Source organism: Balaenoptera physalus (genome assembly GCF_965194825.1).
Source record: "Balaenoptera physalus genome assembly, chromosome: 9".
NCBI lineage: Eukaryota > Metazoa > Chordata > Mammalia > Artiodactyla > Balaenopteridae > Balaenoptera > Balaenoptera physalus.
In genome coordinates, this window is record NC_138888.1 from 48,616,020 (window position 1) to 48,633,696 (window position 17,677).

General features: G+C 47.7%; 1 protein-coding gene and 1 long non-coding RNA gene across 3 annotated transcripts in view; both read left to right on the plus strand.

Moving 5' to 3' along the window:
- The window catches only part of FYN (FYN proto-oncogene, Src family tyrosine kinase), a 205,159-nt gene that overhangs the window by 186,586 nt on the left and 896 nt on the right, over positions 1–17,677 (plus strand). Inside the window, exon 12 of the mRNA XM_082475311.1 lies at positions 7,024–7,155. Within this exon, the coding sequence (XP_082331437.1) occupies positions 7,024–7,155 (132 nt within the window). The remainder of the gene's footprint in view (positions 1–7,023; positions 7,156–17,677) is intronic.
- LOC309667183 overlaps positions 1–17,677 on the plus strand; it is a 238,789-nt gene that overhangs the window by 76,235 nt on the left and 144,877 nt on the right. The gene's annotated exons all lie outside the window — the stretch shown is intronic.

The following is a 17,677-nucleotide window of genomic DNA, read 5'->3' on the forward strand; positions in this document are numbered from 1 at the left end:
TCCCAAGAGCACTGGTGAGAACGATGAAGGCTGGAGTAGTCACAGGTGACTTGATGAGGGAGGTGGGACTTGAGCTGAGCAGGCGGAAGGAGAGATGACATTTAGGGTATGTTAATGTAGAAGAGGCAAGTTCATGGTTATGCTGAGTGCAGGGTACAGGTTACGGGAAAGCAAACTAGGCCAGAGTAACTGTGTGTTTGGGGCAGCAAGAACCAAAGTTGAAAAGATACGTGGGTCCTAGAAAACTGGGTGGGGGATTTTGACTTAATGCAGTAGGGAACGCTGTATGGTTGCCGGGGAGGCAGGTGTGGACGTTAGGAAGCTGAGGTTTAAAAGGATTAATTGGAAAGACAATGAGCTGAAAGCAGGGCACCATGGCTTGAGGACCAGAGGGACGAGGCCCCGAATCAGGTTTTGGCAGAGAACTTAAACAGGAAAGGGGAAGTTTGAGAGACTTGTCAAAGAGGGAAACAAGAGGCCTTGGTGATGGATTGGATATTGGGGTTTAAGGAGAGGGAGAAGTCCCAACCGGCTTTCAGGTTTTTCACCTTGAAGCCTGGCAGAGTAGGAATCTGACCCCCAGAAAAGGGCTGGTAGAAAGGAACTCCATTTGCATCCTAGAACATTAAAGTGAGAATCAACTTTGTCAGTCATCTAGTAAAATTTTCCACCTACAAGAATTTCTTTTATAACAAACTGTCTTATTCATAGTAAAATGATTTAATGAAAAATAAATTTAGATTTGTAGTTGCCACCTTTGAGATAAAGGCGGGACATCCAGAGGCTTTGTCCCTTTGACGTTTGCAAATTGAGAACCAAGACTTCAGATGAAAGACAGAGTCTGTCCAGTGTTTCCCGCCCAGTTCACACAGAGATGCTGGGCAGGGTTAGTCATGAGAGAGGGCATGTTCCCCCGGGGAATCAGCAGAGAGAAGGGTCTACAGCACTTAGGCCTCTAACACACTTGGAATTAGAGAGAGGGAGACTGAGGAAAAGCCTACAGCAGAGACAAGAGAAATGCCTAGAAAGAAAGGAAGAGCATCAGGGACGAATAAACTCAGAAAAGATCATTCATGTCTCGTAGAAATGTTTGAGCTTTACAAAGTGTTGGAGTATGCTAAGTTTCACTCCTTTGTTTCTGAGGTGATTTGTATTACCCAAATGTGAAAAGTGTGCTAAAATAGCACAGATGTGACTAGAGCCACAAGTTAAATAAACATGATGACAGAAGTGACAATAGACACATCATCTACCCCAGGGGTCCCCAACCCCCGGACCGGTATCAGTCTGCAGCCTGTTAGGAACCGGACTGCACAAGAGGTGAGTGGCGGGCGAGCGAGCGAAGGTTCATCTGCTCCTCCCCATCGCTCACATTACTTCCTGGACCAACACCCCACCACCACCCCAGTCCGTGGAACAATTGTCTTCCACGAAACTGGTCCCTGGTGCCAAAAATGTTGGGGACCGCTGATCTACCTAATTGCTAATAGACACCCACAGGCCTGGAAATGTCATGATGCTTTTCAAGAGTTTTGAAAAGTCAAAATGCTTTTCACATTCTGGCTCATCACAGATCATTCTCTAGGTAATAACGTGTTATTTCCATGTTTTAAAGACAAGGAGAGGGTGAGGTAGAGGATACTCACAGGCCCCAGTGGCTCCCCACCACACCCAGGTGGGATCCGGAGTCCTTAGTGTGACCTGAAGAACCCACAGAATCTGTGCTTGTAGCCCATTTTCTTCTTCTTTATAGCACTTGTCGCTGTCTGACATATATAATGGCCATTCGTTTGTTTTATCTCCTTCCCAAGCTAGCCTGCAGGCCCCCTGAGAGCAGGAGGTTGCATTCACCATGGTAGACCCGGCACTAAGGACCATGCCAGGCACATAGGAAACTCCAGAAATACTTACGGTAGGAAGAGAGAGAACAAAACCAGTCCAGCAGGGGTGGGGTCTTTTGTTGTCTTGTGGACAAACTTTGATAACTGAATAAATCCACAGCTCTCTCCTTTCTCTTACTTAAAACATGGGTGGTTGTTAACCTTACTCTAAAGACCAGTGAGGTTGAACGATTGCTATCCAGTCACCTGCTTCCATCCCAGTCTGTTAAAAAAAAGGATTTTCCACTTTCTTTTGCTGTGAATGCTCCAAGGCCTCTGGCCACCTTGTCTTTCTGCAGCTCTAACCACCGAGCAGCAGCTCCAGGACCCTCAGAGAGCCAAGTCCAGGATTCCCACCACTTCAGACAGGTTCACTCAGACCCAAAGGGGTTCTGAACACACTTCATCTGGCACTAAAATCAGGGTTTTTCGAGGTGTTTTTAAGTTTCATTAGTGCGTGACAGATGCTTTTCTACTGTAGTTGACAGTTGTCAAACACTTAAAAGCGCACCCAGATGGTGATAGACAGTGACATTGGTCACTGAGGACAAGGCCCGAGGACTCGCCAGAGAGCAGGGAACTGATAATAAGCCCCATAAGGAACCGAGGTTGTTCAGCCTGGAAGGGAAGGCCAGACGGGCTAATCAGTGTCCAGTCACTCATTCATTCAGCACCCCCTTATTTAGTGCCTTCTATGCATGAGGCAGTGGGCTCAATACTGGAGACATGGTGGCCATCCAGAAAGACATGCGCCGGCCCCCAAGGACAGTCTCTATCTATGGAGAGAAACGCACTTCTGACAACTCACATGCTTACTGCACTTAAATGGTAACAGCTGCAAAGAACCAGACACTCTGGCAGTGCAGAGCTAGGGAAACTGCCCCAGTCTTAGTGCCCGGGCCAGGGTTCCCGTGCCAGAAGCACTTAGGCCAGGAACAAAGGAGAGCAGGAGTCGACCGTGGGGCAGGAGTAGGGTGGGACTTGCGGCAAAGGCAACAGCCTGCCTGGAGGCCCTGCAGCAGGAAGAACTGTCAGAGAAGGTCATGGGGCCAGTGAGGCAGCAGAGGAGGTGAGGCTCAGGATAACAGGAGGAGGCTGGGGAGTGGGAAGGAGGGACCAGATCGTGCATGTGGGCCCCAGTGGAAGGCAGTGCAGGAAGGAGGCAGGTGGCAGGGAGCAAGTGAGGACTGGAGTGCAGGTAGAGAAGATGAAGAGGGACAGACACCTTCAAGGGTGTGAAGTAGACTCAATGTGGACGATGCCAAAGCAGGAGAGGCCAAAGATGACTCCATGAAGGTCTGTCGAGCTCCTCTAGGTAGGCTCCGTGCTGCTTATCTGAGTGCACAGTGAAGAACCAATAGACACGGCATCCAGAAGGAGTATTCTCAGCATTCTGGTGTCCTCACTTAGGCAGCTTGCAAGGCAGCAAACACTGAAAAAGCAGCAGAATCGTGGGGAGGATAAATTTTGGATATTGTGTTTGAGAGGCCCTATGAGGTCCCAGTGGAGGCTCTGAGGAGGGAATTGGTTTTACGGGTCAGGAACTCAGGAGGGGAGGTCCTATCGGATGATACAAATGCAGGCATCACTGGAGTCAGGATAGTCGTGGAAGCCACGGGAGTAGAATCCCCCCGTTGGTCACAAAGCTGATGCCCACTCGTTTCACATCTCCGTAGACTTTAGAGAAGCAGGCGTGAGGTATCTATAAGAAATGATTATTTAAAACACTGCTATGTTTACTTGACACAGAAAATGATTTAGCCTGAGGCTAGCTGGTCCTCTTGCTATTCTGGGAGGTAAATGACCAAAGTACAAAGATACTCTACCTGTAGAGTGGTTCCAGGACCTGGGTCCCAATGACAGCACCAAGTCAGGCTTTCAGCAATGAGTTAACCTTGGAAAGTTGGTAAAATCTGCAGACACTGCCTGGAAAACATCAGTGGAAAAGATGCTTTCAAGTCCATACATAAATACATATAGATTATGTGTGGCCTTTGTCTGTTGGCTTAAAAGAATCCTAAACTGTTTAATTCAGTAAGAAATAAAAACTAGAGTGATGATAATTTCCATATTTTTTAGTTCACCTAAACATTGAACAAGCACACTAAGAGTTTCCAGGTCCTTCATAGCCTGTGGTATCAGTGGCACAGATCATCATACCTGCATCGGCTGCTGTATTTCCTCCAGTGAAGTACAGAGGAGAGGAAATTGTGTTGGCATCTAATCCTGTTCCCAAACAAGAGAATTTCAGGAAGAGCAAATCAGCTAGTTACATGACAACACCAAGTTCATTGTGGTGTAGGTGTCCTGACATTGTCCCCTTTTTTCTACAAATCCATACCAATTAGAAGACAGCTTTGATCCTGGCTTTATGCCTGCTGTGATATCTGTGAAAAAATCTGAGGGAGGAGAACTTTATTTTGAAGGAAAAGGCAATGTTTACACCTAGGAGGTCCTTCCTTCCAGGCTTCTGAGGTTTCCTAACTTTAGGGAGGAGAGAGCCCATCTAGCCCCCAGCAGGGTAGTATCCTGGGCAACCTTAGGGATGCTGTTCTCATAGACTGGGGTTTGCAGTGTGCAACCGCATGGCCATTTGCAGAGACCCCTGCCCAAGCCCCAGGTGAACTCTCCCTGATGTGGAGCTGCATCTGTACCCTCAGGAGGGGAGAAACCAAAATGAGGGGAAATTGAGGTAATGAGATGAGTAGAAGAGTGAGCATTGATTAGTTCTTCTCAGTTGAAACCTCACTTAATCACTAATAGCTTATCACTGCTTTAATTTAACATTTTGTCTTCCTTGAAACTGTGAGTTATCTTTAGAGAACCTTCTTTTGTCAACAGTGGCTGCTATTTTGAGCCCAAAACAAAGTAGGAGAAATCAGACAAAGACATTCTCCACTTTTTCTCCCCCAAAATGTATTAGGTGTAAATACATTGCTTATCTTAGAAAGAAAACTAATGCAAAATAAATTTATGTAAATAAGCTCCTGCTCGTAAATCAAAGCACATATCTACAAATGATTTCCTATCAGAGATCCATTACAACCTTTGTTTCAACTTATATTTTGAAGGTTTATATATTATAGTTCTTGTTGTAGATGATACAATGAGAAAATAATAAAGCAGACTAGCACAACTGACTGATATATTGATAATTGCTTTTTTTAATCTGAAATTATGAAATCTTCTCTCAGAAAATCCAAAATGACTTTATCCCAATTTTAAATAGTTTACTTTCAGCAACACTCACATCTTGAGCAACGTGGAGTGATTCCAAGAAGGGAAGAAAGGCTTTTTTTGCTTGTCATTTTATTTGCAGGATTTGCGTCTGCACAGTGGAGAAAAATGTTCTATTTGCTTCGGAGACAGACATAGATTTCCAAGCCATTTGGCTCAAGAGATGGTTTAAATAGGAATGAATTTAATATACCTTTAATTCTCTGAAATAAGAGAATTCCAGCTGAGGTTTGGTCCAGGGCAAAGTCGGCTCTCGACACTGAAGAAAATCTATCACATTAATCCCAGAGGCTCTGAGTCCAAAGCTGCGTGAACAGAATGCTGGAGGATAGGAAGTGTGAGAAGAATGCTTTGAAAGAAACTTTAAAAACAAAATGACTGTTCAGAGAATACCAGACCTTGCAACACTTAAGCAAAGATATAAGTAATTATGCTTGAGAAACATAGCTAATTAAAAATAACTCGATGCATAAAAGGAAGAAAAACTATAGAATACCTTCTCTGCTCCAGTGTTAATGTGAGATGCAATGGAATAAAATAGTAGGATTTTTTTTTTAAATTTCATTTCACACGGGCATAGAAGAGATGGAGAGGAAAATTATATTGCCAGAAAATGCCAGGGTAGATTTGCTGAAGATGTTATCAAGTACTGTATTTAAAACAAAAATCTAATTGCTGTAATTTATCATACCTCTGGTTATTAAAACCCTGCTAATTCAAAGATTTTAATCATTTGCCAGTTTTACACATAATGGCTTTTCATAGAAGATACTGTGAAAATTTCTCATTTTGTCAGCCTTTGTATGATTTTTTTTTTTAGGAGTTCCTAAGTAAAACTAACATGCTTTAAACATATAATTGTGTTTACATCACTAATAAAAATTGCCTGTGTTTCCCTTTCAGTTTGTTCAATGAAATATCTGAAACTGCTTTATCATTGCTGAGCCTAATGTGTGAGAGCGCAGGCTGCTGAATCAATTTTAATTCCCCGTATATACATCTCGCTTCAGAAGAAGCAGGGTGGACCCCACCCTTCCTTTTTGATTAGAGAAAGGATTCTTTTAATCGGAGACATTTGAAAGAAAAGATTCTACTCACTTTGGCACAAAATTTGCTTCTTGGTCTTGAGAAATCAGACTCATAAGACAGTCATTGAGATAAAACCACTGTTTAAAAACAAACATTAGATAGTACCCTATCTGGCTGGTAGGGGAAAGGTAGGGAGGTAAGCAAGGGATCATACAGTGCAGAAGAAAAACCTATCCCAGAATTAAAGGTGGCCACTATCAGGGGAAAGGGTGGAAGGAAGAAAGAGAGTGTACAGGGGAAGTAGCCAGAGGCAAAGTCATTTCTCTGCTGTAGAGGTAGGAGGCATTGGGGAAATACAGCCCATCTCAGCTTAACACCTGGGCTGCAGCAAATTGTCTCCACCCTGGGAGAAGCGTGGTGGCTTGATCTGGTTTTTATGTACCTCAGTAAGAGCAGACTATGGTCTTACATACTAAAGGATTCTTGAGAGTAGCAGTATGATTTAATACTATGTGCATTTATTAAAGTATAACTTTATTTGAAAGCAAAAGAAAAAATATATAGTTTCCTAAATCACAAGTTAGCCCTACCTCCAGACCAAACCTATGTCTTTCAATAGGTTTGTAGGTTCAAGTTCTAAAGGCCAGAACTTTAAGCAGCCTTGAAGCCCAGCCCTTTGATGGGACTTGCTTAAGGTCGCAGAGCCAGAAGCAGACCCCCCAGCTGCCCAATCCTAGTCTGTGTCCTGTCTCCCCTCCTTCCCATCCTCCTCTCTGAACCTGATCCCAGGAAAGCACTTCCACCTGCTCTTCCTTCCCAGCCCCACGCCCAGCGCCATGCTCTCTGCCTGACAAGTAACCGGGTGTTCTTCCTGCAGGTGCAAAGTTCCCCATTAAGTGGACAGCCCCCGAAGCAGCCCTGTACGGGAGGTTCACGATCAAGTCTGACGTGTGGTCTTTTGGAATCTTACTTACAGAGCTGGTCACCAAAGGAAGAGTTCCGTACCCAGGTAAGGGCAGGGCACAGCAGAAATGGGCCTGGGTGGATGCTCTCCCAACACCATTTGGGGAACCTTCACCTCGTTTGCCTTCTAAGCCCCATCCTCAGCTTTCTGCCAAGCATGAGTTTGAAGCACATGGACAGGTATTCAGCCAGAGAAAAGCAGAAGTGGGAGCCCCCGTGGTATGTAGACAAGCAGCCACCGTGAATCGTGTGCCAGGATTAATGCAATTAGTAGCTGGTGAACGCTTCAGTCCACCCCAGTTCATGGGTTCTCTCCCCTCTCAGGAAGAGTGTGGGTCCCTGGCTCCCAGGGCAGAAATGTCACTGGCAAAACCTCCGCCCAAATGGAGTTTGCAGACACTTCTGGGAAAGAGGAGAAAAGCCCTCACTGCTTTCTGATTACTCTGTAGCACTGACCCATGGAGTGAACCTGGCAGGAAGATGCCAGGACCTGCCCTCTCTGCAGGCCCCGCTCCAGATGGCCGGAGACAGCAGAGGCACATGGGAAATGCAATTTAGAAGCCACTCACTGCACGTTTCTTGGTTTTGTTCTCTGTGGGGTTTTTTGTTCGTTTTTTTTTTGGGGGGGGGGGTGTTTGGCCATGCCATGCGGCTTGCAGGATCTCAGTTCCCAGGCCACGGTAGTGAAAGCCCAGAATCTTAACCACTAGGCAACCAGGGAACTCCCTCACTGCACATTTCTGAACAGTTAAAATATGCTCTACAAAAGCAAGTATAGTGAGAAGACATTGGAGATTCTTAAGCCCTGGAATTTTTCTGGATTATCAGAATCATGCTCTCCAAAGAAACCACGGGTTTTAGGTTATTCTCGCTTGAATTCATTAATTTAGACGGATGGTGACATAAAGGATACTCATGCCATTTTACCGCCACGCTTTAGTGGTTATAGCGCAGGGGCAATCTGCTTTCTGAAATGTTAAGGACATATTTTTCAGTTACTGTTGAGTGAAGAAAGAACCTAGCTCCCCATCATTCCCCGCCTAAGAAAGGAGCTTTTAAAAATAAAAAAAGCAGCGATAGAAACGATAGTGGAGATTAATGAGGAATTGAGGGCTCTTGCAAATCCTGGGTTTGTAATCATATCTTCGCAGTCAGAGGAGCCAGCGAGGGCCGATTAATTTGTAGTCCCTTTGTTCCCTTTTTATGATTGTTTCTGGTCATCTTGGGAGAATGCAGAGAAGTAAAGAAGATCTCTTTCTGGGTTGGTCGTAGCCTCAGGACTCCTAGGAGAGCCAGGTTGGCACAGAGGCAAAATTGACAAATTCCCTGTCTCTGAAGCACCAGCACTGGGCGGTTAGAGATGCGGGCGGAAGGCAGTTTTATTGATGCTGCGGCGACTGCTGCCCCCGGCACGCACCAGGTGGGCAGCTGCTCTGGGAATAGCCAACGAGCACGGCAGAAAGGGCCGCCCTGGAGGGGCCTGGAGCACAGCACGGGCATTTTTGAATTGCTCCTCAAGGGGGAGAATGTGCGGGTCTCGGGATTTTCAAGATGTGAAAGCACCTCTTTTTTTATTGTCTGAATTTTGAATGAATCTCTTCCTGAGTCCCCCAAGTTTCCAGCCACCCGATGTGTTAAACGCAGCTGTGGGGGAAGGTTAACGTTTTGCGTTTCTGTGAAGCCTTTCCTTCCAGGAAGACAAAGCTGCTTTTTGTTTCTCAGGGTCACACGCAGAAACCAAGACAAAGGGGGGAGGGGGGCGGCAGCCTCGGAGGAGGAAGGCAGGTGTGTGTTTCTGAGGGAGGGTCTTTTGTCAAGTTTGGTTTTGGCATAAAGAAAGCGGCCTCATTTTACAACTTAGGCTAGGATTTTCATTCATTCGGCGTAGCGTCAGTAAGTGTGACCGTGCCTGGCATTTTGCTCGACCTGGGAAATAAATATAAACAAGGCATTCATACTCTCAGCAAGCATTGATGAGAACGGTCCTCAAGCAAGACGCTGTTTTAGTGGCTGGAGCTAGAACAGTGAGCAAAGAAATAAATTCAGTCCCTGCACTCATAGAGCTTACAGTCAGATGGATAAAGTGTGCATCAAATCCAGGAAGAAATCAGCCTTTTTTCTTACTTCTCTATCATTAGAGGAAATCATCTTCGAGGGATGGAGTACTTGAACTCACCCACCGTGGGCCCCCAATCTTAATTCTGATAATGGGGGAGGGGCCCCAATTCAGGTATCTGCATACAGCGGGTCCTGAGAAGGGCCTTTCACTCAGAATCCTGTGAGGATGGCAAAGGAGTTTGACAGGGGAACCAAGTCCGCTTTACTGAGCGTAGTTACACACTCTGAGCAACTGCTGACGTGCCGGGGGCTTTGATAGCCACCCTAATTCTGCGAGGGCGGCAGAGAGAAGGGTCCACGACTGGGAAGCTTCACGGAGAAGAAGGCATGTGGGGTTTCCTCCTCAAGTGGAGGAAGAGGGTCCCAGACAAGGACGGGCATGTGGGAGGGCGCCCGCTCAAAGAGCCGCAGGCTTAGTCTGCGGAGAAGGCCGTGAGGCAGGGGTACCCGGACCAGCAGCTGGAAAGCCTGGCCAGAGCCCGTCGTGAGGGGCCTGGTGCTGCCACAGGGAGGCCTGGCCGGTCTGCAGTGGTGGCTGGGGGGCCGTGTCAGCGAGGGCGTGATGGGAGCCACGGAAAGTTGTTCCCTGACCTGCCCCTCGCCGTGGATGCTGCTTGTTTTTGTTCTTTAACACGGCTGTAATCACATTTAATTGGACTTCTGAATCTCACAGTACACCCTTCTTGAGGGATCCCTTTTACAGAGAGGGATTCCAGTTATAGGATGATTACCTTAATGAAGAAGAACAACTGCTAAGGAACAGACAGTCATTCAGCTTCACCCAGTGTCGCCATGGAAGGAAGGCCCTTCCTGTCCGCGTTCTCGCCGTCTGTTGGTGCGCCGCGTGGGCAGTGTGTGCCGAGGGGCTGCTTCTCCGCTGCCCTGCGTCCTCGTGCCTGTGGACAGCACCCAGGACAGACTCCTAGTCCCCTTCCACCGTGATTTCCATCCTGACTTCTCAATGCAGTTATTTCTCAGTTGGCTAGAGTGTATTTTCAAGTAATTCTTGTTTCAAGAGCAGTAGGTGGAGATACATTTTTCTGAACTCTTTCATACCTGAGAGTGGCTTTCTGTCACCTTCACACACAGGAAAGTTACTTCGGCTGGTGGTGAGGATGGGGGTCAAGGGGGAAGGGAAAGTGACTTCCCCACTGCCCCATGGTGGGCTGTCATCCTCTGGTGCAGTGACCCCCTTTCATAGAATTTCCCGCTTCCGGTCTCTCCCCCTTCCCTTCCCCCACCATTCTGTCACGGTCACCACCAGAGTTATCCTGGAAAACACAGACCCGCTTATCCTACTCTACTAGTTAACAAGTCCACGGCTTCCCCTTGCCTTCCAGATAAACTCCGGAAGCCTTTGTTTGGCATAGTCCTTCGTACCTCTTCCCTTCAGTCATTCCACAAATATTTATTGAATACCTACTATATGCCAGGTACTGTTTAGGCCCCAGGAGTGTAGCTGTGAACCTAAAGACGAAAACTGTCCTCCTGAACTTTTCATTCCTTAGAGGAGACAGACAATAAAACAAATAAGCAAAATGTATTCAGCACTGGCTGGTGGTAATGGATAAGGAGAAGAATAAAACGGGGAAAGGGGTAGAGGGTAGCAAGGGAGGACCTCCCGAGGAAGATGACATCTGAGGAAGCAAGGCTCAGGGTCGATACCTGGGGGAGGAGCCTCCCTTCAGAGGCAACCGGAGCACAGAGGCCCTGAAGAACCGCCGCAAGGCCCATGTGTCTAGGGCGGAGGGAGCAGGAGGGCCAAGAGGCCCCAGGCAGATCAGTAGGGTCTTCCTAGGTCATGATTAGGACTTCTGCTTTTACTGTTAGTGAGATGAGGAGTGACTGATGGGTTTTGAGCGGGTGACATGACCAGACGTGATTTCTTGCTTGCCGCTCGCCAACCCTTCGCACCAAGAGATCTCTCTCAAACACGCGAGTCTCTCTTCTCAGCTCCACTCTCTGCCTCCGAATCCTTCAAAGCCCAGCCCAAATGCCCACCCCCTTCTTTGTGTAGCCTCCTCCATGTCTCTTCCTGGCTTGCACTTTCTGCTTGCTTCCGTGCCACTGGGTACATCTCTGCTGAAACCCTTGTCTTTGTGTCTCTATTTCCCAGTAGCTCTGAACTCTGAGAAGGGGGCTCCTTTTATGTGTTCCCCATGCCCAGCACAGTGTCTGCCCCATAGTACACTCTCAGGAAGTCTCAGTGAATGCATGGGTGCATGCACGGATGGATGGATATAGGCAGGGGGAGAAAAGATTATGCCTACGAGGCTTTTAAAACAAGACTTTGTCCATAGCCTGCAAAGCCTTTCAGCTCTATTTCATCATCTCCACAAATAAATATAGCATGTTTTTTCCCAGCCACAAAGTAGCCTCTGTCCTCAAAGTTGTTCTGAGAAATTGACCCCGTGATCAGTTCAAACACCATGTCCCAGCACCATTCTAGGCAGAATGTCCCGGCCATTCAGTGCCCTGGCTCTCAGCTGAACACCTGCTTTGGGAATTTGGCAGGATCTGACAAAGCAGGAACATTCTCTTAAGTGTATCACATTTATTCATCCATTTGAAGCACTTTCAACTCTTTTAACAACTGACAGCTGCCTGACTTTCGTGAATGCATCTAGTCACTTGATAATGACTTGAAGTGGAAGATAAATAGTGAATGTATAGCATTTTCCTTAAAGAATTAGAAGTCTCCACCTTTGTCCTCCCTCTGCCCCACTTAGATGCCTCAGACAGAGCCTGAACTGTAGACTTAAATTCCTCTGTGTTCAGCAGCCCATCATTGTCGCCTGCACTCTTATCCCCACTGTGCCCAGCATGATGACAGGAGCAGGTTTCTCTTGGGTGGGGAAGAAGTTAGGACTCTGCAGCCCGGAGAATGGGAGGTGGGATGAAACTTCGAATCTCAGCCAAGGGTGCTTTGTCCTCCCTGCCCCCATCCACAGTCTGCAGGCTTTTTCTTTCAGCTCCTGGTGTTCCCTCCAGAGGGAATCTGGCCTGGCATGCCCAGGAGTCGTGTTGTCACCTCCCCCCACAAAGTTTCTCTTGGCCAGTGTGGCAGGTGAAGGAGCGAGGGTGGGAGGAGAGTGCAGGAGAAGAGGGCAGCTCTCCCCTATCGCTGTGCGTTTCCATGGCCTTCCTGGGGGGCACCCTTACCCTCACTGTCCCTTTTTCACGTTTCTGGGACAAAGGATCTGTTCATGATACTGTATTATCAACTTTAAACAACCTTTGTGTGTTATGGCACCTGAGTAGCCGTCATTTCTGTATTTATTAACAGAGTGGGCTTAATAAAAACAGCTGTCCTGAGCTTATCTGGTTAAGATGCGGAAAGAGAAACAAAACTAGTCATCATTGTGCCTTCTCAAGGTCACTCCTTTATTTTCAACTATACTCTTGGAGTAATATCTATCTGCCCAAAATCTGTACTTTGATCTCATAACCAAAACCTAACTTGAAGCATCCCAGTTGTAGCCCGGTAAGATAACTAGAGCACACGGTGATCTGATAGCACGCTCTCGGGCTGAGCCAGCACCATTACCTGCGCCCTCCTTCCTTCCGCCCTCCCGGCACTCCCAGAAATGCTCAGCAGACAAGTAAACAGAAGGGCTTTTTCCAGGGTTTACGCAGAGAAGCCAGGGGGAGCCTCTGACGGAAACCCTTATGCACAATAGAGTCTAATTTCGTTTCAACAGAAAGCTCGGTTTGCTAAAGTAAGCTGGATATCTGGGAACCTGAGCATCATTCCCATTGTCAAAGTGCTTAATTATAAACATGGCACAAAAATCCAGGTTCTCACAACCCCTAGTCCAATCCAGATGCAAACCTGAACGGATAACAGTGAAGATCCCCGATTGTATAGAGATGGCCCCTCGGAGATCCATATTAGGAATCTGCACAAACGGAGAGCTATAAAGCCCAACACCTTCCATTCATAGAAGACATTTTTTTTCAAAGAGCTAAAAGCACCGTGAATGTGGAGGTATTCTCTTGCCAAATGGAGAAACTGAGGCCAGGGGAAGTCGAGTCACCTGCTGAGAGACACAGAGTCGAAGTAGTGAAGTGGCTCTGACAATGAAAATGAATTGTTTTCTTCCCTAAAGAATCCAAAAGAAAATCGAGGAGACTCCACTGAGTTAATATCTAGCTCAAAGAAGAGGAATAAGAAAGTGTAAAAGAAAAGGAGGGAGGGGAAAAAAAGGAGAGAGGGAAGGAAAACACACACACGTGAAAGCAGACATTGTTGGCAACCATACGTAGTAAGGGTTGCAAAGTGAGAGTTGGAAACTGGACCTTAATTCGGGAACCTCGAGGAAGCCAGCAGCGTGATTTGGAAGGATAACATGGTCATAATGGCAGGAAGCGAATGCAGTCCACTCAGCCAGAGAATCTCAGCTGCAGGGTTTGGGGCAGACCAACTGGAAAGGATGATACTAGTGACCACGTTTGAGAGCCTGAAATTCAGGGTGACAGGAGGCCCTCATGGAAGATGCAGGGAAGAGCAATTTGAAAAGCAAACCCCAGCACAACAGACTACACAGATTTTCTGTGAACTGAGGCCCACTGGGTTGTGCCCTGTGAGAGTGACCAGTGGAAATGGCCCATTTTCCTGACTGACCCCAGGGAGAGCAGGAAGGTAAGGAACTGCTGAGGTGGGAGCAAAGGAGGGCAGGCTGGAGTGAAAACAGAGAGCGTGTCTGCTCGCTGGCCGCCAAGCCCTGCGCCCCTTCTCTGACGCGGAGGCTGGGGACCAGGCAACACACCTGGGGGGCTTTGTGGCCATGACACTTCCCACGGTGAGACACCACCAGCTGGTGGAGACCACCCTCCTATTGAAAAACAGCCTCTACTGCAGCTTCCACTGAGAGCTGTTGGTGACAAAGTTTCCCTAAAACGTACACCATATTTTAAAGTTTCTATCTTTTCTTTCTCCCCTTGCCTTCTCCCCACTGAAGAAGGAAGAAAAGGGCAGAACATTCCCAGGCACCCTCCTCCACCGCCGCCGCCCCCATCCCTGCCCACCCCCCGTCTGCTTCCTCAATTGGAAGTAAGATACGAAGATTCTTCTCTTCCAGTGTTCCCGTGTCCCTCGGGACTCTGCTGACCGCCCTGGCACTCAGTCTTGTGTGTGTTCCCTTCCCAATCCCTGGCCCTCACCTCCCAGGTGTTGGATAAACCCAATGTCTTGGGAAAAGTGGCTAAGAGAGGGGAAATAACAGTTTTTCTTTGTAACAAAAATATGAAGCCATCTAAAAAGAAAACATGAAATAGTAGTATAAAGAGGAGAATCCATTTTTGCTAAAAAGAAATTCTTAAATATGATTTTTCAAAGTTCTTATAGCCAAGAGTACTATTTTTTAAAAAAACAGGAACACAACCCACTTATTCAGGCTGTTGTTTGTGAAATAAAAACTGACCCAAGCCTTGCTGAGCGGGCATATCTTGGTTGTGCGGTTACTGCTGCCGAGGCCCATCGTGAAGGTGCCAGGTCCACTTCTGGCTTATGGTTGGTTGGAAAAGAGCCAGCCCCGTTCACATTGTCATTGTCAGCCAAGTGCATTGTCTTATATCCCACTTTTCCAGCGAAGCTGACGTTGGTATGTTTCTCTTTGGCCTGGTGCGTGGAATCGGTTCTGTGTGCTCCCCATGCCTGGGGAGCCTGGGGAGAGGCACGAGAGGGGAAAGAGGAGAAGCGGGAAGAGGGTGCAGGCAGAAAGGAGGTGGAGAGTGTGTATGGGTGCTGGCGGCGAGGCTGCTCGTGCCCTGTCCCACGTGCGCCAAGGTCCAGCTCCGTCCCTGGTCACAGCTGCCTGGGAAGCAGGCTGCCTCGGGAGACACTACATGCTGCGGGTCAGGCCGCTGCATCCGCTGTGTCCCAGGCTCAGGCAGAGCACTAGAAAAACAGGCTTGACCCAAGTGGCCAATTAAACTTCCCATTGGTGGAGACTGAATCAAGAGTTTTTAAAATATACATGCAATCTTTGCATTTGAGTAGTTTATTTTCCAAGGACATGCAGCATTTACTGACATAGGGCCACGGAGCAATAGGAGAACGATTAGTTAAACTCCGTGGTGTGGTTTTGGGTGGTCTCAGTGCCAGAATAAAGCATCAGAAGGCATTTGGGGGTGGGTTGTACCACCTCCAGAAGGGCCTGTCACACCTTCCGAGGTTTTAGACCTTCCACCTGTGGCCTCTGAGATACCGGTACTATGAAGCCAAGGTCTGTACTGAAGTACAAAGCAGACGCTCTGGAGAAGGCCAGTCCCGATACGTGCTTCTGCTCTCTTCCTCACCCTTTCGGGGGGGCTGGAATGTGGTGGCTGCTGCCCCTCCTCATGCCGGAGCGTCCCAGCCGAAACCCTTGGGACTGGATGAGCCTCAGAGTCTGACTCGTTGGTTTTTGGGTTTTTTTAGAAAGTCCATACAATGCTTAGAGCATAATTTATATAACACCCTGGGAGAGTCCAGGGCTGCCCTCTGTGTTCAAACACGTTCTTACTTCTGTAGCGATATGTAGGCATGAAGAGAAACAGTCGATAGCCTCACACCAGGTCAGGTTTTACGGCCGAATGAGGTGAGTTCGGATCAATTTTGCTGCCAAGTGAGTTTCCAGAACTTTCGCTTTGCAGAGCTTGTTGGATTTGGGGATCGTGGATAAGGACATGCTGGTCCCTGTCCCGTGCCCTGGTTTGTCCAGAGCGCTGCAGGACACTCCAGTGTCTCTCCTTGCTTCCAGCTCCCCGTTCCATCCCGAGCTGTCAAAGTGAGTTTTCAGTAGTTGGAGGAGGATTTAAGGTAATAAGCCTCAGAGCTGACCGAACATCCAACTGAAGTGGGCCCCTGTAAAGACAGGCATGGTGCAGAGGCAGGGGACCCAGATTCACTCACCGAGCCTCTCTCACTAATAATAAGGGTCACCCCCGAAATGTGACCAAGGTTATATTAGAATAATTAAATTGAAGGCCTACTTCAACACAGCAGGAATAATACACGGATTTTATCCCCTCAAGGAATTACAGTGGCAGAGAATAAGAAGGCATCCTGAAAGGGTTTGGATAAGCATGTGACTGACAGGGCTGTGCTTGACAGCCACGGGAGCCGGGATCAACCCAGCTCCAAAAGCAACAACAAAGAGAACTGACAACAGATCCCAAAGTCTGAGTGTCCCCTACTCAGGGGGACAGGGTTGTGACCTGGGCCCAGCTGCTCTGGCCAGGCTGACAGGGTTCTAGCCAGCAGGTTGCCACCTCCTCCAGCATTAAAGGGAGCTGCTACATGTATGCGCTGTGTCCTGCTGATTACATCCCTGAGAGCTGGGGGAAGAAATCTGGGTTTCTGAATGGCTGGAACTGAGGCTCTTGCTTTTGTAAATTAACTGGGTCAGAATTTGGGAGAGGATTATAGGCTCAGGGCCAAGGAGCAGCCAAAACATACAAGGACTTGGCAGGCAATGGCAGAACATGATATGGCAGAAAAGGGAAGGAAAACCAGAGAAGAGAGCCTGGCAGTGATTGGGAAAGGGGTCAGGGCATTCGGCTCACCCCCAGTGTGGTATTTCCTGTTCTGTCAAGAAGGCCAACGTGCAGGGAGGTTGCATTCTCCAGAGGGTTAGCAATCTCCCAGAATGTCTCCTGTTAGCTCCAGGCATGCTGATGTTTCACTATCAGGCAGCTCCCCCGGAGGGTCGCAAAGGTCTCCAATGATAGATGGCCTGTCCAAGGTCATCAGTAAACACAGACGCCCTGTCTCCCCATCGCAGTCATCAAACCTCAGGGCACCTAGGGGTCGCTGGGCTGGATGGTGCCCAGCGTGGTGGCGTGATGTCAGATCTCAGACAGCGGGGCACCAAGAGCTTGCCCAGGCACGAGGACAGCCAATTTATGAAGTTCATCAATGGAGCTCATGGGTCCTGTGAACAAAGGACAGTTTATTTTTCATTCCGTGGATTTGTTTTTATCTGCTTCATTCATATTTTTCTCAGTTTAATTGAAGTGTAATTTACATACAATAGAATTCAACAATTTTAAGAATTCAATGAGTTTTGACAAACATAAACAGTCACACCTCCACATACAGTATATAGAACATGTGTTGGCAGACTACAGCCTGTGGGCCAAATCCGGCTCCCACCCTGTTTTTGTTTTGTACCTTTTTAGAGTTGTAGAAACATAAATAAAATGAAGAATATGCGACAGAGACCGTATGCAACCCACAGCACCTAAAATCTTTACCATCTGGCCTTTACGGGGATGGTTTGCTGACACAGAATGTTTCCATCACTCCTCGGTGTTCCCTGCGGCCCCTTTGCAGGATTCCCCTCCCCCTCACCCCCTGGCAACCACTGATCTGCTTTCTATCACTGTAGTTTTACCTTTCCTAGAATTTCATATAAATGAAATCACACAGTATGTTGCCTTTTGTGTCTGGCTTCTTTCACTTACAA